At 57.9% G+C, this 24298-nt stretch overlaps 2 protein-coding genes and 1 non-coding gene across 4 annotated transcripts; 1 reads left to right on the top strand and 2 right to left on the bottom strand.

The window, feature by feature from the left end:
* Nucleotides 1-195: 195 nt before the first annotated feature.
* Nucleotides 196-11599, bottom strand: PCGF2 (polycomb group ring finger 2). 2 transcript variants are annotated; one of them, XM_036407896.2, is made up of 11 exons: nt 11465-11599; nt 5429-5571; nt 4595-4691; nt 4287-4342; nt 4146-4196; nt 3813-3921; nt 3602-3656; nt 3418-3513; nt 2399-2479; nt 1759-1867; nt 196-1611 (listed from the first exon to the last, which is right to left on the bottom strand). In XM_036407896.2, exons 2-11 carry the CDS (start codon nt 5538-5540, stop codon nt 1490-1492), a joined length of 888 nt encoding a protein of 295 aa, XP_036263789.1. In that variant the 5' UTR covers nt 5541-5571; nt 11465-11599; the 3' UTR covers nt 196-1489. The 2 variants fall into 2 exon arrangements, with proteins under 2 accessions (XP_036263789.1, XP_036263792.1); XM_036407899.2 differs by having other exon boundaries at nt 196-1867.
* A 2895-nt stretch (nt 11600-14494) lies between these two features.
* Nucleotides 14495-14568, bottom strand: TRNAN-GUU. Its single transcript has one exon. It is a non-coding gene; the product is annotated as a tRNA-Asn (tRNA).
* A 690-nt stretch (nt 14569-15258) lies between these two features.
* On the top strand, nt 15259-23689 carry PSMB3 (proteasome 20S subunit beta 3). The gene is made up of 6 exons (XM_036407900.1): nt 15259-15417; nt 15740-15924; nt 18756-18863; nt 20873-21050; nt 22676-22770; nt 23574-23689. The coding sequence occupies exons 1-6, from the start codon at nt 15415-15417 to the stop codon at nt 23620-23622; spliced, it is 618 nt and encodes a 205-aa protein (XP_036263793.1). The 5' UTR covers nt 15259-15414; the 3' UTR covers nt 23623-23689.
* Nucleotides 23690-24298: the final 609 nt, after the last annotated feature.

Raw genomic sequence — 24298 nt, 5'->3', positions numbered from 1 at the left:
CAGGGACATACCCCTGCTCTGACTCCTAACCCTGGTCTGGGGGCACCAGACCGGCCCTAGGACAGAGGCCATTCCGGTGTATTCCATATGGGGCCTCCCGAGGCAGGCTGAGCCACAGACGAGCGGTCCGAGGAGGAGGCCTGGGGACCCTCCCATCCTCTCCCGGTCCCCTCTGCCCCAAAGAACTAGAGGCGCTGGAGAATATGCAGCATTTATTACAAAGCCAGGAGATGCAAATGTCCCAGGGCAGGAGGAGGTACAGCCATGGCACCTCAGACAACAGACAAGGTGCAAACACAGACAAACCCGCTGGGGGGACCCAACCCCGGACACCTCGGTTGTGACAGGGTACCCCGATCTGACCTATGTACACTGGAAGAAAACGGTAGGCAGGGAGCTATGGGGCCTGCCCCTCGGGGGTGGCCCACTGACCCCTTGGGATGGAGTTCGGACAGAGCTTACGGGAGTCTGTCTTGTGCTTTCAGGTGCCCCCGAGGCCCTTTCCTGCCTGGGCCTCCGCCGGGGGTGGGGCGAGGACTGGAGGGCTGTTTGCCTTGAGCAAAACCTGGGGTCTGTGCTTGTCTGAAGTTAACCCCACTCCACCTCTCCACTCCGGGTCCCCAGGCTTGCTGATGGGGGCTCCTGGGCGGGCTCGGGGCCCGGGGGGTGAAGGGGTTCACAATGCCGGAGCCACAGTGGGACTTCAAGGGCGGAGGCCTCCCGTGGCCTGAATCTTCTCTTCCCCACGGAAAACGATGCGAAGGCCACACACACAGGGGGAAAAAGACAAACGGAAGGGCAGAACTATCTATGCTTGGCACAGAGTTTCCACTGCCAGAGGAAGAGGTGAGGCCGATACCATCTCCACCGCCCACTCGCTCCCCAAAACCAGGGGATACACTGCATTGGGAAAAGGCACTGTCTTAGCAAGTCTCTGCGCATTCCACACCAGGGGCTGGGGGGCTGGCTGGGTTGGGGCAGGACAGCAGCCAAGATGGGGGAGGAGAGGGAGAGAGAGGACGGACCCACACACAGCCAGTCAGAGTTGTGCCTAAAGCTTTGGGGGCTGGGGGGCCCTGTAACACCCCCTCTGCCTTGGGAAACAGGAGGAGGATGGGGCAAAGCGTTACTGAGCCTCCAGCAGCCCCTCCAGTCCACTCTCAGGCACCCCCAAGAACAGAATAGAGCAAATTACACAAGACCCCTTCGAAATGAACCCCCGTCCCCTACACATACACACACACATAAAGTTTGTTTCCTGTGGCATTTAAATTAATCTGGTTGGTCCATAGAAAATATGTATATTTGGTTTTTCCTATGTACATATGTATATATATATATATATATAAGAGAGATTTATTTATAAAACCCACCCCCCACCCCTAAGGTGTGAGGAGCTGGGGGAAAGGAGAAGAGGTGGAAACAGAAGCCCAGAAAAAGTGGAGGGGTGGAGAGGCGCGGCTGGAAAAGGAGGGAAAGGTCCCTTTCCTCAAATTAAGGGGGCCACGGGAGCTCCATTGACAGTCATCTTGCGCCCCCTGCTGGTGGAGGACGGTGCCTGCAGGCAGTTCGAGGCGCCCCCGTTGGTAGCTGTGCTGACCCCACTGGCCGCTGAAGGGGGAGTGGGGGAGGTAGGATGGGTGGCTGGGGGCCCATGGGAGCTGGGAGAGCCATGGGAGGGGGTAGCCGGGCTGGGCAGGGAGGAGGAGGTGGCCGGCAGGGTGGCAGGGCTGGGAGCCTTGTCGCTGACTGACTCACACTCTGATGCCCCACTGGTGTTGGTGCCCTCGGAGGGGGTGGGCGCCGTAGGCAAGGTGAGCCGCTTGCAGGCTGGCTGGACCCGGTACTTGAGGGGGAGAGGGCCGTTCTGCAGGGAGAGTGGGGGGGGAGGCTAACCAGGCAGCCACCCACCTTCACCCCATCATGCCCCAAGAGGGAGGAGGGAAAAGCTTGAGCCCTAGAGAGAAAGACCCAGCAGAGGAGGACCTAGGCATAGCGACGGAGAGAGCCGGGCACACAGACCCAGAGAGAACTGGGTGGGACCGGAGGCTGGAGAGAGAGGAGAGGAAGGCCAAGGAGCAGGATGCAACATTCACTCCTCCATGGCCACCAGGCCCTCCTGCTTGACCCCACATGGGGGCACGCCATCTGCCCAAAGAGCCTTCTTTCCTGAGTGTGGGGGCTCCGGGAGAGAGGGGGAGAGAGAGAGAGAGGGAGAGAGAGAGAGAGAGAGGGAGAGAGAGAGAGAGAGAGAGAGAGAGCGCGCCAGCCCGAGGCGGGCCGGCCTGCACAAGGCCAGCTCATGGGACCAAGCGCGTTGTCACGGTTAGAGCAGGTGCCCACGCAGCCCAGTGGGCACAGACCCACGCCAGCCCCGGGGGCCCCCAGCCCCACTCACCCGCCGCCAGGGGTAGATGTAGGCGATGTCCATGAGGGTGTAGTACTCCTTCAGCGGCTCGTCCTCGTACAGGACTTCCACCTGGAGGGGGCGGACACCGCGGCACCGGAAGGGCCCAGGTGAGGAGGATCCGGGAGCCTGGCTCTCACCCGGCCGCACAGAGCCGTCACCAGGGAGCTTTAGACAATGCCAGGGCTCTGCCCTAGAGGTTCTGTCCAGCTGGTAAGATAGGAGCCGAGTTTGAAAGCTCCCCATGCGATTCTGACATAAAGTTTGGGACCCACCGTCCTAGACCCAGATACTCAGCGTGCGCTCCGCAGGCCAGCGGCATTGGCAGCACCTGGGAGCTTGCTGGGAAAGCAGAATCCGCAGAATCCATCTGCCTTTTAACGAGCTCTCTAAGGGCTCACAGGCTCATGCAAGTTTAAGAAGCAATGCCCCAGCCGAAACCGGTTTGGCTCAGCGGATAGAGCGTCGGCCTGCGGACTGAGGGGTCCCGGGTTCGATTCCGGTCGGGAGCATGTGCCTTGGTTGCGGGCACATCCCCAGGAGTGGGTGTGCAAGAGGCAGCTGATTGATGATTCTCTTTCATCGATGTTTCTCACTCTCTATCCTCTCTCTTCCTCTCTGTAAAAAATCAATAAAATATATTTAAAAAGAAAAAGCTTTGTTTAAAAAAAGAAGCAGCAGCAGCAATGCCCTGGAGTTCTGTTGGCCAGGACTTCCTTCAGTCAGCTGGCCCCAGATGAGACCCCGTGTTTTTTGCGTGTGTGCCCACGCGCGCGCACACACACACACACACACACACTCCCCACCTCTCTGCCATGCTGTCTGCACACAGGTTTCACCAGCTGCAGACAGCCCCGCCCTAACCCTGGTTTCAATTACCTGTCTGCTTGGGCTCCATTACACAACCCAGCAGGCCTGGGTGACACCCGCCCGCCTGGAACAATGGCCGGGCTGCACACCGTCAGACACACCCCGCAGACACTCCCTTTCCCAAAGGGCCCGGGACGCACCTTGTACTTGCTGGGCACGTCCATCTTATTGCGGAGAAACTTGGCGAGATGCATGACGGTCATGGCTGCTGGGCACCGCAGGAAGCGCACCCCTGTCTGCCAGGGGAGAGGCACCCAGGGCTGTGGGCCACCCAGGCCCTCTCTCCCGGCCCACAGCCCACACCTGGGCAGGCCCAGCCCTCACCTTCTCCTTGTCCCCGTCTCCATTCTCCAAGGGGCCCTTCTTCTCCTCCCGGTCCCTGGGGGGGGGAATGAAGCCAGGGAGACCCTGGTTCAGGCAGGCTTCCCCAGCACATGCGTCCAGCAGGCCCTCCCCTCCGGGGGAATGGGGCTGGGTGGGAGAAGGGGGCGACCGGCTCAGGACCCCAAAAGGACGGGGCACAGCACAGACTTGCCTGACAGCTTCGTAGAACTCGATGGAGAGGCTGACAATCTCATCATCGCTCAGAGCCCCCTTCTCCTGCTCCAGGACCTCCCCGCGGTCCTCGTTGGAGCCGTTGGGGACTGCAAGAGGAGAAAACGGGGGCTGCCTAGGATGGGGGAGGGAGCCCCGCCATGGACCCCGAACCTCAGCGCTCAGTGGGGTGAGCCCAGCTGTCCTCCGAGCCAAGGAGACGGCGTGTTCGTGCATGAAGGACGGACGGACAGCCCAGTGCACCCGGCCCTCACGTCTGGGCAGAGCCGCCCGCTCGCAGGGCCCCAGCCCGGGAGCACACACATGGCCTCACCTTCCGTCAGGGGGTAGGCCGCATAGAAATCCCGCCGCCGCTTCATCTCATCTGAAGGAGGGAAGGAGACGGGGTGAGGAGGGAGCAGCAGGCTGGGGAATGGGGGCCAGGGGCGCAGGAGGAGGAAGGGTGTGTGGATACCTTTAAAAAGCCCCGGGACCAGTTTGTAGACGATGTCTTGGAGGGTCTTGTCAGATCTGGAAAAAAACATACGGGACCCTATCAACAACCCTCTGACCCGCCCTCCCAGCCAGGGTCCCCGCGTCTCACCTCCCTTCCTCAGACTCAGAGCCTGGTCTCTGCCCCTCCACTGCTCAGCTGAACACAACCCCGAGGGAGGGAAGAGGCCGAGGGCTCCCCCCTCACCCCCCCCCCCACGACCTGCCACCTTGGTCACAGGAGCCAGGAGGGCTGAGGGGCAGAGGGGGGCGGGGCGGGGCCAGGCCCACCTGATGCTCAGCAGCGGCCGGGTTTTGTGGACCTGCACGTCACACATGGGGCAGTACTTGTTGGTCTCCAGGTAGCGCACGATGCAGGTTTTGCAGACTTGGAGGACACGGAGAGAGGGAGGAGTCAGAGCCCCCCTGGTAACCAGGCCCAGCCCCCCGCCCCTCTGCCCAGGTTCAGGTCCCCCTTCTCCGCCTTAGCCGGCGGTCTGGGCCGTGCAGAGGGCCAGCGCGGACCTGTCCTCAGAGAGGGCACCTGCCCCGTGTCCGTCCTCGGGAGAGGACCATCTTGTGTGTCTACGTGTGTGGATCAGGCCAGTGTCGTGTGCCATGGATACGGTGAGTCCCACGCCCCAAGCTGCCCTCACGGAGGACACACAACAGCCAGCCTGCTGCCCCTCTCCCGGGTCCTCGGCCTTTACCCCCGAGGCCCCAGGGCACACCGGGGGCAGCTGCGCTTCAGGGGGTGACAGATCAGCCGCAGAGATTCCAGATGAGAACTCTGGGTCAGCACCTCCAGCCTCGCCTCCCAGGCAGCCTCTCTGTGACCCGGGGACCCCTCCAGCCTCTCTGTGACCTGGGGACCCCACCAGCCTCTCTGTGACCCGGGGACCCCACCAGCCTCTCTGTGACCTGGGGACCCCTCCAGCCTCTCTGTGACCCGGGGACCCCACCAGCCTCTCTGTGACCTGGGGACCCCACCAGCCTCTCTGTGACCCGGGGACCCCACCAGCCTCTCTGTGACCCGGGGACCCCACCAGTCAGAGGCAGGGTCTGTGCTCCCCCTTCCCGGGCAGTGCCTCCCGCCCCCCGCCCCGCCCGGCCTAGGCCGCTCACAGGAATGCAGGCACTCCACGATGGTGGTGGCGTCGATGAAGTAGCCCCCGCAGAGGGCACACATGAGGTGAGGGTTCAGCTCCGTGATTTTGATGCGTGTGGTCCGATGCATGATGCCGGGGAGGGGGCCGGGGAGCCTCACCCTGGGAAGTGCAAGTGGAATTAGAAACGCAAAGACCCAGCATCCTCTCTGAGGCCTCGGACGGGAGGCAGGAAGGTCCGGTCCCTTTGGGCGCCCTCTGAGTGTCCCCTGGGTGCCGGCCGCTCTGGACAGTCCCCCGACCTTGAGCAACAAGACCAGCGCCACCTCGGGAGCCGCGGGAAGGACTGAGGTTGGACCACAGGAAGTACGACCCAATTCCCAAAGGCTGGGGGAGGCAGGAACGTGAAAGAGAACAGACTTTTAAAATAGCTCCATAATCCCAGTTCAAGTGAGAGCTGGGCGCTAGGAGGAGAATCAGATAAGCCAGAACTCCAGAAAATAAGAGGAGAGAAAGAATAAGCTGTCCCTGCCCCTTCGCCCGCTCCAGCTGCAAGGCCGCCAACTTGGGTCTTTCTACTCTGTGCCACCCTTCCTGCCCTCCCATCTGCGCCGCCTCCACACAGCTTTGGTGTGGAGGGGCACCCATCGCTGTCCTCTGGCTCTGCACCCAGCTCCGGCCCCAGAGCAGCAGCCTGGGCGTCACCTGGCCATGCAGGTCCCGGGCCTCACGCTCACGCAAGAAATACTGAGGAACGCGAAACCGGTGTGGCACAGTGAATAGGGCACTGGCCTGCGGACTGGAAGGTCCCAGGTTCCATTCCAGTCAGGGGCATGTACCTTGGTTGTGGGCACATCCCCAGTGGGGGGTAGGGGGTGTGCAGGAGGCAGCTGATTGATGTTTTCTCTCATCGATGTTTCTAACTCTCTATCCCTCTCCCTTCCTCTCAGTAAAAAATCAATAAAATGCATTAAAAAAAAATAATGCGGTACACGCCGCTCCACCTGTGCCCGCAAGCACACACCTCCAGGACCCCCGTCCCAGGCACATGCAGTGATGTCTCCTCCTGGGCACTGCCACCCACCATCTCCCACCTGGTGACACCTCCTCTGCAACCTGCCACAGCCCGTCCAGCCGCAGGCTACAGGCCCGCAGCTGCCGGCCAAGGCTGGGCAGAGTTCCCTGTCCCCGGCCACCTGAGCGCCCAGCCAGGCTCTGGCAGGGCCCGGGAGGTCAGGCAAAGCCCAGCTCTGGCTTGGCGGATGTCCTTACTTCTTGATAAAAAAATAAAAATAATAAAAATAAATCACAGCTGCACAGAGAAGGGACGGCCCCTCCCTTCTTCCTCTTTCCCAGAGTGGAAGCCCAAGGGGTGGGGCTGGAGCGGGCGGCCAAGTCCCAACTGCTCCTTTCCAACACACACCGTCCTCTCCTCTGCAGAGCGTTTCTAAAGGCCGCACTGGGCTTTCCAGGTCCGGAATTCACAGCCGGGAGCAGCAGTTTCTATAGAGACCCCAGGATGAGTTTGGCCGGGACCCAAGCAGCCAACAGAGGCTGGCCAGAGACCGAGAGAGACGGAGAGACACAAAGGCCACACGTGGGAGAAACACCAGCGAGCGGGGCAGACAGAGCGGGACAAGCCAGCCAGCCCGGAGAGCCAGCAGGAAGGCGGCGGCCCAGCCCCGCAGGCCCAGCCCCGCAGGCCCAGCCCAAGGAAAGCTGTTCTGGCCACACACACAGGGTGGGCTCCTTCTGCCTTCCCTGCACGGGTTCCCCCTTCACAATGAGGTAGCCGCCTTGCTACGGACTCTGCTGTTTGGTGGTTTCCATGGTAACTCCGTCCCTGGCAAGATGCCCAAATATTATTACAACCATCCAGGGGGAAGAACAAACTCCAAGCGGCCGTCTCGCTGGGCGCGTGTAATATCAGACACATACGTGCTGTCTGGGCCTCCAAAGGCACTTGGTAGGACTACGTGTCCGTGTCCGTGTCCGTGTCCCAGGGAGTCTGTGTGCGTGCACGGGCAGCAACAAGAGGTCCTGGGCTCTGATCATGCTGGGGGTCCGGGCTGCTATCAGTGAACGTCATACCCCCTTCTCTTTCCCTCACATGCACACGTACACACACAGCGCTGCGCACGGCTTTGGCCGCCTCGTTCGCACACTTGTGTTTGCAGACACTTGCTGCTAAGAATTCCCACCTAGCTGCTGCCAAGCAGACTATGGCCTCCACACACAGGAGCTCCCGGGCACCTGGCCATCCCCCTCCCCCTCCCCCTCCCCCCAAGCATTTGTGAGCCTCAACCCAGAGTATCCCTCAGGGTCCTTCCTAGACGTGCCAGTGAGGGCAGGCGCTGTGGTGCTTACAGAGCAATGACATGCTCCTGTGTCTCCCGTGAAGGAAACGAGCCCCCTGTGACTCTCCTCGCTCCACCCCATCCCCAGAACCTCCGACTGCTACCTCCGGGGCTGGGGAGAAGACAGGATTGGCTCCTCACCTGATTGCCATGGTTACCTGTCCCCCCAAGGACCTCCTCCCCATCTCATCCCCCCCACCAGGAAGCCTCAGGGCCCTACAACTGACACCCAGTTCCTCCCCAGCGGCACCTGGCTGGTGTGCGGTGAGAAGCAGAAGGAAGAGGGCTGAGAGGGGGCTGGACCGTGGGCAGCGTCACTTTAAGAAAGAGGCTGGGAGATGGGACTAGCCCAAGGGGAACAGAGAAGGAGAGACAGATCCAAGAAGCAGAAAAGGGAAACAGGTCAGCCCCAACCACATCCCCACAGGGGACCCGAGTGCCATCACCCACCTCCAATGCCTTCCCCCAGCCGGGGCCAGGCCCCTCCCTCCGTGCCTCCTGTCCCCGCACCAACCACTGGCTGCACAGGCACAACAGGGTCTGGGCAGGAAAGGAGACGGATCAGCACCCAGTTCCCACTTCTCCTCGCCATCAAGCCCGGCATTTGTCTCTCCACATCCTCAAAGTCCCCTGCTACTAAAGACCACCTGCAGCTCTCTGTTTTAACCGCGCTCTTTCCGGAAGCTTCAGGCCTCTCTTGCCATGTAGGCCTCTCTTGCCGTCAGTTTTTGTTTTGTTGTGTTGTGTGTGTGTGTCCCCCCCCCCCCTTTCCCCAGCAGAGAGAGCCGATCTCTGACAACCCCGCGGCCCCTCGGCTCCTCTGGATGCGCAGGGGCAGCATCCTTTGCTCTTCTTTTCCTCCCAACGAAATTAGCCCGGCTCCCTCCCCAGAAAGCCTCCAGGTCTTGGGAAAAGTCACTCAAGGTCACACATCCAGACGTCTAGAGTCGCAGAGGTAGAGGGCGTCTCAGGAAGCGTCTTGTCCGTCATGTCATTTCACAGACGAAGAAACTCAGAAGGAAGGGGCTTGCCTGCGGTTACACAGCGGCGGTCCAAGGACGAGAAACAGCCTGTGCTCTTTGCACAGTGCTCTTTGCACACGGGCCCTATTCCACCCAGGACGGGGGGAGCAGGACTCCACGTTCCCTGGCAGACAGACCACTCGGTGAGCCCCCAGGAGGGGGCCAACGTCTGGCCAAGGACGGCAACCAGCACGCGTGCTGACCTAGAGGCACGCAGAGGGCGCAGAGCCCCCATCCCACGCCCGGGGTACCGATGGGGAGGCTGAGGCTGTCCAGAAGCAGTGAGCCAGAGCGTACTGTCAAGTCTCAGACCGTGGGACCTAGGAGTCCTTTCCTCTCCCAACCACATAGGTGCCACTGCGTGAGCCCCAAGGATTTGGGAGGAACACGGGCAGTCCGGTCCACCTGGGAGCACCGTCCACCTCTCAGGCTTCCCAGGGTGCCGACGTCTCCCCCGCCGGCAGCACGAAAAGGAGGCTGCCAGCCTCCAGGTGCTGGGCTCACCCCGTCCTCCGTCCCTGCCCCACCTCCTGGCTTCCGAAGATCAAACAAAGACAAAAACCCAAAATATAATACACACAGAGCCAGACACACCTCCTCCCTCTCTCACACTCACTACACACAAGGCCGGAGACACAGCACGTGCATGTGCGTGCGCGTACATACACACACATACACACACACACACACACACAGCCAATACTTGGCCAGACACACCCCATCACACAGAGCCAGACCAGAGCCCGGCCCACCTTTGCCAGATGCATTCAGTCACCTCCCCCTCCCCCAACCAGGAGCACACAGCCTGCCTGACATCCATCCCCGGCTGAAACCAGAGCTGCACACACACACACTGGCCTTGTGTGCATCCCTGGTCCACCCCGTGTACATTATAACACACGTCTCCTGGCAACAAGGCTGGGGCGGCTCCTGACCTCCCCACTGGGGGCCGGAGCCTGGAAGAGTCGGGTGGGCATCTGACCTGCACGAAGATACACCCGCTTCCTCTTCAGATCGTCTCCATTCCCATGGCAACAGCTCCATCCACCAAGATCTCCCAGGCGAGGCCAGGGCAGCAGAGTCCCCCACTTCCTGCCCTCTTCCCCTCCACACACAACCCCCCCCCACCCCCCCAACCAGGACTTCAACTTGAACCCCTCCCAGCTACACCGTGTCTGGACGCTAAGCCCCTCCCCCAGCCCCCCAACCAAGATTTCAACTTGAACCCCTCCCAGCCACACCGTGTCTGGACGCTAAACATTTGGAATGTTTCCCGCCTCATTCCAAAGACAGCTCGAAGAACACAAACCCCAACTCCAAATGGGGGAACCCCCGGAGAAAACTCGCCACCAAAAAGCTGCAACAGAGCCGGCTTTATGCTGCTTTCCCAAGTGCTAACACCTTGGAACAGAGCGGAAGTGGGAGGAAGGAGGGAAAGTGGAGTTTCAGGAACAGATGCAAACTGCAAGAGGCCCAGAGGAGGAGGCATCGGAGAGAAGTGGGAGACGGCCAAGGGATGCCCCCCCCCCTGCCCGTCCCCCTACAGGAAGCCCTGGAGAGACGGAGGCAGCGGGGGTGAGGGGTGCGGGGTAAAGGGGTAACTCCTGAGAGACAAAGACCAGGGGCACTTCCACAATATTCACAGGCAAATCCACCGCCCGGGCCTCTTCCAGCCACCCGGAGCGATTCTGGGCAGACGGGGGCTTTGGGGGTGGGGGGAGGCACGCCTGGGCCCAACGCGAAGGCAGGAAGGACTGGGGTGTCCGCTCGCCCAGGGGTCCCCCCCTCCTCCCCAGAGCTAGCAGCAGGAGGACCGGGAAGGAAGGGGCGGCCTGGCCCCCCAGGGGGAGACGGGCCGGTCGGTCAGACCCCCTCCTGCCTCCGCTGGCGATCGGAAATAAACCTTCCCCCCCCCCCCCATTTCCATGCCACCCCCTGGGCCCCGGCTGTCCCCGGAGCTGGGTCCGAGGATCCGAGCCCCCAGTGAGACCCCAGTTCCCGGGGGGCCGCTCCTGTCCTCCCAGGAGCCAAACTTTCCGCTGGGGGGCGGGGGCGGGGGCGGGGCGCCCGGCCTGGGGATGGGGGGAAGGGGCCGGCGGGGGGGGGGGCAGAGCCCCGGGGCCCAGGCAGGAAAGAGCGCCCTCCCCCGGTCCCCGCGGCAATAAAAAAAAAGCATGTCCCCTGCCTCCCGGCCTCCAGGCTTTGCACGTCCGCGACGCCGGGGGGCGGGGGGGGTGTCCCCCGAAAAAAACAGAGAGCGACCCCTCCCCGGGCCGAGGGGCGCAGGGGGGCAGGGCAGCTCTGGGTCCTGGAGGCGGGCAGCGGGGCAGAGATGCACCCCACCCGGCGCCCGAGCCCCGGCGGAGCCTTTGTGGGCGCCCGGCCTCCCCGCCTCCTCGGCAGCGGGTCTGGGACGGCGCGGAGCACAAAGAGGGGGTGGTCCGGGGACGCCACATCGCTGGGAGGGGAATCCGCTTCGGCCATCTTGGAAGGGAGAGAGGGGAAGGGGGAGAGGGAAAGGCAGAAAGGAAGGCGGCGGCGGCCGGGGCGGCCGGCGGGTGGGACGCGGCCCGGCCCGGGCGCCCTCCCCGCGGGGATGCGGGAGAGGATGCGGCCCGGCCGGGGCCCCGCGGCGGGGCAGGCGGAGGGGAGGGAAGGGCGGTCCGGTCCGCTTACCTGGGCTCGGGGTCTGCGGTCCGGGGAGGGGGCGGGAGGGAGGAAGGGAGGGAGGGAAGGGGGCCCAGCCGCGGCGCTTGCTCGGCGGCGGGCGGGGAGAAAGCTTCGGTGAGAAAGGAGTTTGCGAAAGCGGCTGGGGTGGGAGGAAGCGAGGGGAGGGGAGGGGAGGGGAGGGGATGGAGGGGGAGGGGAGGGACCCGGGCTGGGGGGGGGGCACAAAATGGCTTTTTTTCCTCCAGACAAGAGCAGGGCCCGCCCACTGCCCACCCACGTGACCCCATTCCTAGGGTGTTCGCGGAGGGGGCGGGGGGGGGGTAGGGGCGATCGCGGCGGCCCCCCCGCCCCCGGCCACTGGGCCCCCCAAAGTAGGACAGCCCTTTACCCTCCCCAGACAGCCCGGACCCGGAGAAAGGACCCTCCTCTCCGCAGCTCACGCCTCCTCCCCGAACACGCGTGTGCGCCCCCCGCCCCCGGCCCGGCGATGCCCACCCCTCGCGGGGCGCCGGGAAGGCGGTGAAATGCAGCCGGGGCTCCGCGCAGCGGGGCTCGCCGTGCGGTCCCCGCGCCCCGGCCGAAGGGCGCGGGGCCGGGCCAGGGCCGCGCCGCCCGCACGTCCACGCGCCGGGTCCTGTCCATTCACTCGAGCGACGGCCCCCACAGACCGCGGCCGCGATCGTGGGCGCGTGGCCCCCCGCGCCGCTCGCCCCATCGGCCCCCCATCGCCGGCTCCGAGACGCGGCCCCCGGGCCCCAGGGGGTCCCGCCAGGGGTTGGGGTGGGGGGTGGGGGGAACGGGGAGGAAGGCTTGGACCCGCCGGGAAGAGCGGGGAGACGGGTGGCGCCGGGGCCGCCGATCGATACTCGGTTTCGGCGACGGCCGCGGGCCTGCCTCATGCAGACGGTCGATTCGCTCATTCGTCCGTGGAGATTGATCGGGATGGTCGCCGTGTCCGTCCCTTAAAAGAGCGCGGCCATCCGGCCATTAAGTGCCCCGAGTGTGCAAATGAGGAGGCGAACCTTCGGCAGCTCCGGGGCGCCCCCCCGCCTCCTCCCTCCCTTCCCGCCCGCAGCCCAGGCCGCCCCGGAGCCGGCGCCGCCGGCTGCAGCTCCCCTCGCTGGCCGGAGACCAGGGCATCCTTTGGCCGCCCAGTGACCCCGGCTCCAGCCTCCGGCCCACCCTGGCCGCATGGGGGCGGGAGAGGGGTTCCCGCCCAGAGCCGGGCAGTCAGAACCCCGGGAGAAGGCCCGGGGGCCTGGTCACCTGCTCCACGCTGTTCGCAGGCACAGACCAGGCCCCTCTGGGAAAGGGGGTTTGGGGGATGGACACACTGGCTGTCCCTAGTGCAAGGGGGTCGCCTGGACCTTGGGGCTTTGCCAGGGAAGAGCCAGACGCCCTCTTCCGTCCTGAAGGCGCCCTTTGGGGGGGGGGGGGGGGACGCAGTAGGAACTCTTGGTCTGCCACTCCTTTGGGGCTAGAAGATCCGGAGCCAGAGAAAGCTGTGGGGCTTCAGAGATCACAGTCCCTCCCACAGTGCACACCTTGGTTGTGTGTGTATGGGGGGGGGGGGGGGGGTCTGCTACTATCTCTGAGTCCGGCTGCTAGAAGGGATCACCGTGCTCACCTGGGATCCATTCACTTGTTCCTCCATTAACCAAGCGCCGGCCAGGAGCAAACCGCAAGACAGAGGGACCTGCTGAAGACCCCATTGCCCACTTCCATCATGTATGTCCCAGGCAGCAGGGCCCCGTATCCCTGGCCTTTCTGGTTTAGCAGGAGAATCTTCTGAATGTGTCTAGTGTTCAGACAAAGAAGCACCTGTCATGTGTCAAAGCAGGTCCCGTGCCAGGCACAGGGCACAGAACGCCAATGAGCCGGGCTCCGGGGCAGGGTACACACAGACCGATGGGGGCAAATCCGGAGGGTTCCACAGCCTGTGTGCCCCCCGGTGTCCCCCTCAGCGGGGTGAGAGCTGGGTAGGGAGGGTGCGCAGTGGCCAGGGCTTTCTGAAGAGCCCGGCCTTGAGGAGAGACCGGACATGGAGGAGAATTGCTGGAGGGAGTCCTTTGCTTGGCTCTTTCGTAAAAGTGGAGGCTCCGACCCCATGCCCTCGCATATGCTTCTGGGAGAGGTCAGGTGCCAATTATTTATCTCAGTCTTAGTTGTAGCATCGCATGTGATTCTCTACCGGACAAGTACTCATCAGAGGGATCCGCTTACTGAGGGCAGGAACCCTGGAAATCTGGGTGATTATTTCCGGCACAAACCAAGAGCTACTGCCAGGTCAGATGGGGACAGTGGTAGGAGAGAGTGGCCGCTCTTGGGACTGTGTGACTGCCTTTCCTTCTGTCCCTTTCCTTCCTTTCCTTGTGCCTGCCTCCCCCAAACAATGTCCTTTGTCGGTTTCTCCTGCTATTTCCCCATTCTCACTCATGTGGGTGTATTTCTAGGGGAGAAAAAAACAACAAAAACCTGTTTTGTTGTTTTCCTTTTTCTAATGCTTCTCATATTAACTGTTCTTTTCCTTCTCTCCATTTCCTCTGTCTTCCTTCCTCTGACCTCGCCTATTTCCTCTGTCATATCCCCTTTCTGTGTCCGCCTATCACAGCGATGTTCTCTCTCCCTTTCTCACCTCCCTCTTTGCCCCTCAGCTTGTTTCTGCCTTTCTCTCACACCTTTTTTCCCTTCCACATGTAATAGTTGGAGATTGTAACATCGCCTGAGACCGACAGTGGAAAACTATCCAACCTCCGCTGGAAATTCGTTCTTAGTCCTAAAGAAAAACGCAACCTGGAACGTATTGGTATTGCCCGGTGAGACAAAAAACCTGTCTGTTGTTCCTGCAGTCGTTTCGGGGCAGAGTAGTAGAAGAGAGCGCCAGAGAAATTATCCCATCACTGAGTATACAACACATTTCCAATCACGATGAGCCTGTGATGTGCTTATAGAAAAAGTTTATCTCTGCCCTTTCAAAGCCAGATTTAGGATTCCAGCAGTTGGGATAATTACGCTTCAGAGGGAGGGAAAACAGAGCGTCCCTGGGTGGGCTCGAACCACCAACCTTTCGGTTAACAGCCGAACGCGCTATCCGATTGCGCCACAGAGACTGTAGTGGCTGGTAAGGCGGCGGCGAGTCGAGTCAATAGGAGTGAGCTGGCGACGAAGCAGAAGCCAGCACAGAAACCGTCGCGGAGGTGCCAAAGCGGACCCGAGGGCGAAAGAGGGTCTGGATTCGTAGAGGAAAACGAGCAGAACAGGCACACCTTCCCCCATTGGCTCTGGAGGGGTGGGCGCCGGCTTCCTACGGATTTTAGATAAGGGAAAGCTCGGAACGCCCTTTTTAGAGGGACCTGAGATTTGGGATACTTGAAATCGACCCCAGAGCAGAACAACGTTCGGCCTCCAAACCTCCCCTTTGCGGCTGAACCCCTGCAGCTGACCACTCGCGACGCCCACCTACTGCCCTCCCCTCCCGCATTAGTAAATATGCACTTAATGGCGCCTCTTACACACCAGGCACCGTCCTAGCTCAGTTAATGTCCAGAGCCTAGTGCTTGGCACACAACAGATGTAAGGGTTTCTGGAATAAATACAGGGAACAAGCGAAGATGAGTAATAATAAGCTCGACAAGCAACACTGTAGCCCTTCAGCTGCGGCTGCAGCAGCCCAAGTGCACGCGGATCCAGTCCGCCGCGATCCCAGCCTGCACCGCGACGCCGGGGCCTTCCGCGCTCACAGTGACTTTTCACTTTCGCTTTACCGGGTTTGACTTCTCAATCAAACTTCCCGTGCTGGTGACTGACAGAGGGGTTTAGCCAATAGAAAGCCACATTGTCCCGGAAAGGTCGGCCTTCCAGCCAATAGGGAGAGAACAGCGAGGGTGGTTGCGCAGTGAGGTCTCTAGCGGGCTTGCTGCAACTGTGGCGGTCGGAAGTCCTACTACACCGCAGTCATGGTGAGATGGGAGCGAGGAGCGGGGGCTCGGGGTAGCGATGGAGAAACGGGGGTCACGGGAGACTTGGGGGGGGCGAAGAGGGCCTGGTGGTCGGCTGAAGGAAGCGGCTGCAGTTTGAAGGGGGCGGACCATGGTGGGTGAGGTGGCGGCGGTCCTCGCAGCCCGGCTGGGCTGATGGCAGACCCGGAGTTGGAGGCCTCCGCGCACCTCCAGAGGGGAGGACGGTGGGTACAGGACCCTCCGGGTCAGGGGATGGGGTTGGGGTTGGGCCGGGGTCTATGGCCGCGTTTGACCTCTCGCCCTTCCACTCTGTGCACCCCAGTCTATTATGTCCTATAACGGAGGGGCCGTCATGGCCATGAAGGGGAAGGACTGTGTGGCCATCGCTGCCGACAGGCGCTTCGGGATCCAGGCCCAGATGGTGACCACGGACTTCCAGAAGATCTTCCCCATGGGCGACCGGCTGTACATCGGCTTGGCCGGGCTAGCCACCGACGTCCAGACCGTGTAAGTGTGTGTGTGGGGGGGGTCGCCCACACCCGGCCTCTTCACGGGCCAGCCTTGCCTGGCGTCATGAGTGGGACACCATAAATGACACCGTTGTATCCTAGTGACTGACGCCAGCATTTACTCTGTGCCAGGCTCTGTGAAAAGCACCTGGCCTGCCTGGGTTCATGTAATGGCATCTCCATGGTGCCGTCCTAGTTTGCAGGTCAGGGAGCCCAGGCTCTCAGAGAGCATCTTGCCCAAGAGGCAAGCTAATGAAGTTCAGCCAAGATCCCACACAGGCTGCTCCGAAGCGAAAGCCTGTGCACTCCGTCTTTGAAAAGCTTACGGTCTCGTTGGGGGACAAGGCAGGCATCCAGAAAGAGAAATGACCCCGGTGCATATTAGATCAGCTGTCTAGTTGGCAGTGGTTCTGTGAGTTGAGACTAGGAGGGTCTGGGAGATGAAATAGGTAGCCGTTGGGACATCCAGGTGTGCTCAGTATGGCCCTAATGGGGTGGTTGTGGTGGTGGTGGTGGTAGGAAAGGAACTTTGAAAGCTGGCCAGCCGTCGTGGCTACTTGGATATTGTGAGGCCAGAGAATCCTTCATTGAGGCTGTGGTTCCTTTCCTTTATCTTGACTACTGTCTAAACTATTATAGTTACCCCGCATGTAGGCAGTCCGGAGATGTTTTAAAGATGGATTCTGTGCTGAGCCTGTTGACATATAGGAATTGGGAGGACTTATTTTAGAGGGAGGTGATGACTTTGATTTTGACACTAATTTTGAGGGACAAGGCATGCCACGTAGAAACATCTTGTGAGCATTTGGGGTCTGAAATGCTGTCTCCGGACTGGAGAGGTATTGGTGAGCTGTTAAATCCATGGGAATAGATTTTGGAGAGACAAAGGGGGAAAATAAGCTGAACGCCATCATTTTAGCAGCTGGGTTAGAAGAGAAGTCAGGGGAAAAGAATCGAGATAGGGTTTCCAGAGGGAAGGCGTGGTCACAGGTGACAGGTCCTGCAAGAAGCTGGTGGCCTGCCCTGACCGGTTTGGCTCCGTGGATAGAGCATCGGCCTGCGGACTCAAGGGTCCCAGATTCGATTCCGGTCAAGGGCATGTACCTTGGTTGCGGGCACGTCCCCGGTAGGGAGTGTGCAAGAGGCAGCTGAGTCGATGTTTCTAACTCTCTATCCCTCTCCTTTCCTCTCTATAAAAAAATCAATAAAATACATTTAAAGAAAAAAGAGAGAGAAGCTGGTGGCCTAAGAAGCAACGGCTCCTGGACTTTGTCTCTGGAAGTCCGAGGGACCAGTCCACTAATGTGGGTGGACGCTTGGCAGAAATGTCCTCTCCCATTTCCCTTAAAGCTCCCTGAGTCGCAAGAACATAGAACTTGGAAATTCGTCCTGAGATCTAACTGAAACTGCCGACTTTTTCCGGTTCTGGTGGCGTCAGGGAACCATAGCGGAGAGTTCCAGTCCGTGAAGGGCCCCCATCAGCCTCCCTCTCCAGCCACTGCCCTTCCCACCCCCTTTCCTTGTCTTCCGGAGGTTTTTCCCACAGAGTTTGCTCGTTTGTGGGCAGTAATGGCTCATTTTGCAAGGCCGTGGCCTCCTCACCTGTAGATGAAGCTAAGGTCGTATCTGAGGTTCTTTGTCCTGGGGGCCTGTGCTGGCTCTTTGCTTTGCTTCTGGCAGGTAAGGCATCAGTGTGCTCCCTGCAGGGGCCCATTTCTGGGCTGGCAGATGGCACTGGAGGATTTGTGGCCTCTTTTTCTTAGTTACTTTCCGGTCCGTTAGTGTGGTGGCTGCTGCTTAAGACATAGCAGACTTTGCAGTTTTCTAAGCACCTTGTCATATGCCCGTCATTATCTTATCACCAGGTGATGTACTTTTTCCTCATCTTGTGGACGAAAAAATTAAGGTGGAGGTCAGCTCTCTCAATCCACTGCTCCTTCTTCTGTGCATTTTATTGGGTTTGATTCCAGTCAAGGACACATGCCTGGGTTGTGGGCTCCATCTCCAGGAGGGGCCATGCAGGAGGCAGCTGATCAGTGGTTCTCATCATTGATTTTCTATCTCTCTTCCTCTTTGAAATCAATATAAAGTGTATATGTTAAAGCCAAAACTGCCGAGACCGGTATGGCTCAATGGATAGAGCGTTGGCTTGGGGACTGAAGGGTCCCGGGTTCGATTCTGATAAAGGCCATGTACCTTGGTTGCGGGCATATCCCCAGTAGGGGTTGTGCAAGAGGCAGCTGATTGATGACTCTCTCTCATCGATGTTTCTAACTCTCTGTCTCTCTCCCTTCCTCTCTGTACAAAATCAATAAAATATATTTAAAAAATAAAAATAAATAAATAAATAAAGCCAAAACTGGTTTGGCTCAGTGGATAGAGCGTCGGTCTGCAGACTGGAAGGTCCCAGGTTTGATTCTGGTCAAGGGGATGTACATTGGTTGCGGGCACATTCCCCAGTAGGTGGTGTAGGTGGTGTGCAAGAGTTAGCTGGTCAATGTTTCTCTCTCATCGATGTTTCTAGCTCTCTCTCCCTTTCCCTTCCTCTGTGAAAAATCAATAAAATGTATATATTAAAAAAAAAAAAAAAGAAGAAGAAGATGGGGGAAATCTCCCCTCTAAAAAGTATGGGAGGGGAGGTTATAGCGGTGTGTCCAGGTGTTGTGTTGGGTAAGTCCTGAAACATGGACACGAGGTTGGACTTCTGGGAGGGGAAGAGAGGAGTCACAGCAGGGCCGAGACGTGGGTCTCCCTATGTACCTCCCACCTCCACAGGCTGAGCACTGGGGGATATGCGGCAGTGGCTTAGTAATTCTCCTCCTTCTACAGTGCCCAGCGCCTGAAGTTCCGGCTGAACCTGTATGAGCTGAAGGAAGGCCGGCAGATCAAGCCTTACACCCTCATGAGCATGGTGGCCAACCTCTTGTATGAGAAGCGGTGAGTGGAAATAGAGCACGTCCTCTAACGATGAGGTGCCATAGGAACTTGTTTGTAGCGGTTGGTCTATGACACAATTGGTTTTATTACATATCATTTCGCTTAAAGTCACAGGACCTATCTATGATGTAAGGGAGGACTTCCTGTTTGGTCTGGGACTCAGAGAATCAGAAACCTTTGATTCTTTAAGTAGGCATGTAGGAGAGTATGGTGCCTAGGAAAGAGTTCCCTCCTCATTCTCCCATTTCTTTTTTAAAATATATATATATACTTATTGATTTCAGAGAAGGGAGAGGGAGAAAAAGATAGAAATATCAACAATGAGAGAGAATCATTGATCGGCTGCCTTCTGCAGCATGTGTCCTTGACCAGAATCGAACTTGGGACCTGTCAGTCCTAAGGCTGATTCTCTGTCCACTGAGCCAAACCGGCTAGGGCTCCCATTTCTTATTTGCAAGACATCTTTATTTTAGGGGTCTGTTTTCTGTGTGCCTCACCACCAAATAGGAAAGAAAGGGCTATTGCAGAAGGTAGAGAATGCAAATAGAAAATAAACTTGCTTCTGGGCCACAGAATTGACCACCCAAAGACTGTCCTGCAGTCTTCCAGCCAGGAGCCACCCTTACTCCAAAGCTCACTCTGTGACACGGGTTCTCTGGAACAGCAGGGAACCTCGGATTGGGTGGAGCTGGAGAAAGAACCCACAGGTACTTTCCCCACCCACCTCTGGACAGAACGGAGGCAAGGGCACAAGTTAAGCTCTTTTTTCTTTTTGTTTTTTTAAATGTTTTATATTTAGATAATTTTAGAATTTATAGAAAAGTTGCAGAACTAAGTCTTTGCTACCTGGAGCAAATTATTGCCTTTTTAGTATTAAAAAGTTAAAGACACAAAAAGGACTACTATTTTAAATATATATATTTTTATTGATTTCGGAGAGGAAGGGAGAGGGAGAGAGAGAGAGAGACATCAGTGATGAACCACCCGGTGCATATGGTAGGCCTGCCTGGTGTCCCTCACCAAGGCCTCCCGAGCACAAATTCATTTCCGCCGTGATAGGCACAATGCGTTCCCAGCGGCATGGTAAAAAATTAACCCGGAAACTAGGTCACATAAAACTTACTGAAAATGAAAAACAAAACACACACACATTAATGATGAGAGAGAATCATTGATTGGCTGCCTCCTGTGCTGCATGCCCCACACTGGGGATCAAGCCTGCAACTCGAATATGCCCTGAACTCCTGATTCATAGGTTGACGCTCAGTCACTGAGCCATGCTAGCCAGGCAGGACTACCATTTTGTTTTTAGGCATAAGTTTATATTCTCAGCTGTGAACTGACTGCTGTATATGGTAACCACATTTGTCAAAATCCCACATTGAGAAAGCTTAACAAAAGATTTCTTAAACTGATTCAAATGAGAGCGGGGAATCTTATAAAATCTAACTCACATTAAGGTTTATATTTAATGGCTCATGTTTATTGAAAATAATAAAAAGGCATCGAGGCCCAACCAGTGTTGCTCAGTGATTAAACATCGACCTATGAACCATGAGGTCACAGTTCGATTCCCGGTCAGGGCATGTGCCCGGGTGGCGGGCTTGTTCCCCATTATGGGGTGTGCAGGAGGCAGCTGATCAATGACACTGACATCATTGATGTTTTGATATCTCTCTCTCTCTCTCTCTCTCTCTCTCTCTCTCTCTCTCTCTCTCTCTCCTTCTCCCTCCCTCACTCCCTCCCTCCCTCCCTCCCTCCCTCCTTCTCTCTCCTCCTCTCTCTCCTTTCCCCTCCCTCCCTCTCCCTCTCCCTCTCTCTCCCTCCCTTCCTCTCTGAAGTCAATAAAAATATAAATAAATTTTAAAAAGCTGGCCACAGGAAAAGGAGATTTCCCAAACAGACCTTCTGTTTCCTCCCTGGGTCTGGGCCAGGGCTTGTCTGACTAGACCTGAGCAGGGAAGTGCTTGTTCTTAAGCTCTGGTTTCTCTCTGCTCCTGGACCTGCAGGTTTGGCCCCTACTACACTGAGCCCGTCATCGCTGGGTTGGACCCGAAGACCTTCAAGCCCTTCATTTGCTCTCTGGACCTCATCGGCTGCCCCATGGTGACTGACGACTTTGTGGTCAGCGGCACTTGTGCCGAACAGATGTATGGGATGTGCGAGTCCCTCTGGGAGCCCGACATGGTGAGTTGATGGCAGGAAGTGGGGCTGGGACCTGAAGCTCCCTCCTCTCCTGGACCATCGGGGAAATGTGTTTACCTTGCAGATATTGGGGAAATGGTGTGGGTAGGGGGAAAGCCACAGCTGCTGAGCCAGAAACTCCATCCGCCAGGTGTGGCCTCGCTGGCTCCAGGGACCCCAATCAGATATTTGCTACAAGTAATTCCTCACATTGAATTTTCAGGGTTCTCACTGTCATTCATTTAACAAACATTTAACAAAATGTGAAGTGTAGGTTTAGAGGCAGTTCAACAGAATGGGTGCTGGGTTGGAATATCAGCTCCACCAACCACTTAACTAGTTCTCTTCTTGGGTAATTTATTTCTCTGCCTCCGTCTCCTCCGCTGTAAAATGGGGGTGATACATGGAGGTGTGAGGAAAACACGAGAGGATTGGAACAGGCCTGGCAGTGAGGGTGTCCGCTGGGCCAGCTTGGTCAGACTCTGGGGAACCAGGTAGTCTGTCTGCAGAGGCTCACCGCAGTCTAATGAAGCAAAGCAGACACCCAAATACTTGTTAAACCGAGTATTAGGAAGAGGGGGAGGAAAGGGCCTGGTTGGCAGAAGGAACAGCTAGTGCAAAGGTGCGGGAGAGCTCGCTGTGGCTGCTGAGTGTGAGTGGGATGTGGGGTGAGTGGATGAACGAGAGTGAGGTTGGGGTGAGACTTTGAAACACCTTGAACACCATGCCCAGGAGTTTGAACTTCTCTTTCTGGTGTGGTGGCAAGGGCAGTAGGAACCTTGGGGACCAGAGGCCTGCAGGTAGAAGGGACGAGCTATTGTGGTCACCGGCAGGAGGCTCAGGTTCTGAGCAAACACTGGCAGTGGGAGGGTGGGGTAGCCATAGTCTAGAGGACTTGGTCATTTAAAACAGAAACGAGGGAGGTGGAGATATTAGGACTCCTGAGTTTTCTAGCTAAGCCAACAAAGATAGAAAATGAAGAACAAGTTTGGGTGGAAATGTGTTGTCATGGCTGGACAGGTTGTATTTTTTTTGTTTTGTTTTGTTTTGAAATATGTTTCTATTGATTTTTTTTATAGAGAGGAAGGGAGAGGGATAGAGAGCGAGAAACATTGATGAGAGAGAAACATTGATCAGCTGCCTCCTGCACACCTCCTACGGGGGATGTGCCTGCAACCAAGGTACATGCCCTTGACCGGGATCGAACCTGGGACCCTTAAGTCCGCAGGCCAATGCTCTATCCACTGAGCCAAACCAGTTAGGGTGACAGGTTGCGTTTTGAGGTATAAATGGGATCCCCAGGGGGAGAGTCCATCAGACAGCTGACAGCGCACATGGGAGCCAGATAGGGGGTCTTCTCCCCATTTTCCAGGAGAGGAATTGAGGCTCAGTGAAGGTCTGGCTTGCCCAAGGTCACACTGCTGCCTAGTGGAGGAAGTGCAGGACTTGAACTTGCACTTATAGAACCCTGCTCCCTTCTGAGAGGGAGCTGAGGGGCCTTTCACCTCAGGCAGAGGAGGGAGGAGGGCCGCCGCTGGGGTCCTCGGGCCTAGAGAAAGAGTGTATTAGGAGCCAGACCACGCTGGAGTCCAGGCAGTGGGGACTGGAAGCTTCTGCTCTGCTGGCAGGACCCAGAACACCTGTTTGAGACCATCTCCCAAGCCATGCTGAACGCCGTGGACCGGGACGCGGTTTCGGGCATGGGGGTCATCGTCCACGTCATGTGAGTACGAGCTGCGAGTCCGGAGCTTTGCAGACACTTCCCTCCCCCTCCCGCACAAACACCCCGTCCCAGCCCCGGCAGATGCGGGACAGAAGTCCTAAAGGTGGCAGCTGGGAGCCTCCCCAGGTTCCCCTAGTCCGTCAGGTGAGGCTCCAGGACCCTGAGACTCCCCTGTTCACAGCAGGTATTTCTTTCTCCCTTTAAGTGCCCCCAAACCTCAGGGACCTTGTGGTGATGAGCCACAGCAGTGCCACTGCAGACAGATTGAAATACTGGGTGGCTCCCCATCTCCCCAGTTCCCACCAGTGTGGGACTCCATGTGTGAACTCTTTTCCTGCCCTATGAGCGCCATCCCCTTTTTCCTCTTACTTGTTTGGGGCTGTCACCAGGAACCTAACTGGATGGCCTAGGTGTCCTCCCAGCTGCTTCCCTTCGGTACAACCCAGAACAGTATCTGGGCCCTTTGTTGTGGGAGAGCCTGCTCAGTCACCATGGAAAGCAGACGGGACTAACGGAGGATGTTCTGTCCATCCGTGACACCCATCACGTGTCCTTCCTAGGTTGCTTGTTCTCTAGGCCTGGGGCAGCCTTCCTTTCTTCGGAGGGCTTCTCAGTCCTGCCCTGAACCATCTCAGCTCCTGACGGTCCCACCCATGGGGAGCTCCCACCAGTTTCCCCACCTCTCCCTCTCCCCTCCCTCAGCACAGGCCGGGAGACAGGCAGACAATAATGTACGCGAGCGAAACGGTTAAACCCAGTTAGGACGCCCCTTGTTCTGGTCTCATGGTCTTCTCCCTCCGCAGTGAGAAGGACAAAATCACCACCAGGACCCTGAAGGCCCGAATGGATTAACTCCCGTTTCCAGAGCCCACTGTTTTTTGTCTTTTTTTTTTTTTTTTAAGTAAATGTTTTTCTTTCACTCCTGTTTCTTTGATCTCTGTCCCCAGCTAGGAAGTTACAAACAGCTACTCAGGGTCTAGCTCAGCCCGCAGGGGGTTTTGACTTAACAGCATCTCCACCGGTATACCCGAGGGGGTAATGTCTACACATCATTTGAGTGCCTGTTACAGGCCCTGCACAAAGTGCTTTACACATTTTGGTATTTAATCATGACGAAGGTAGTTAAATAACGTGTGCAGGGCCACTTCAGTAAGTGATGGTGCAAAGGGGTAAAAACCCCCATTCTGTTTGCTTTCAAAGACTAGACTCCTTTTCACTCAATAGAAACCCCTTAAATCTCTTCTCGTCGTTTCCGGTAGAAATTGGCCGGTACCCACCAGTACTGTTCTGTAGACCCGTGTTTCTGAGCCTCGGCTGCACATTAGTCACCTGGGGAGCTTCTAAAACGTACTTTGATCCCATCCCTCAAGATTCTTATTTAATTGGTCTTTTAAAGGGGCCTGAGCACCTGACTTTTCTGAGTTCCCCAAATGAGAGAGTCTATGGGCGGGTACAACACACAGGTACTTGTTCAAAGCCAGCCTTGCAGCTGGTGTGCCGGAGGGAGGGCGGGTCTGCCCTTTCTCCG

This window comes from Pipistrellus kuhlii, unplaced genomic scaffold (genome assembly GCF_014108245.1).
Source record: "Pipistrellus kuhlii isolate mPipKuh1 unplaced genomic scaffold, mPipKuh1.p scaffold_m20_p_37, whole genome shotgun sequence".
NCBI lineage: Eukaryota > Metazoa > Chordata > Mammalia > Chiroptera > Vespertilionidae > Pipistrellus > Pipistrellus kuhlii.
Note: the sequence above shows the minus strand (reverse complement) of the source record. Positions and strands in the feature narration are given on the sequence as shown.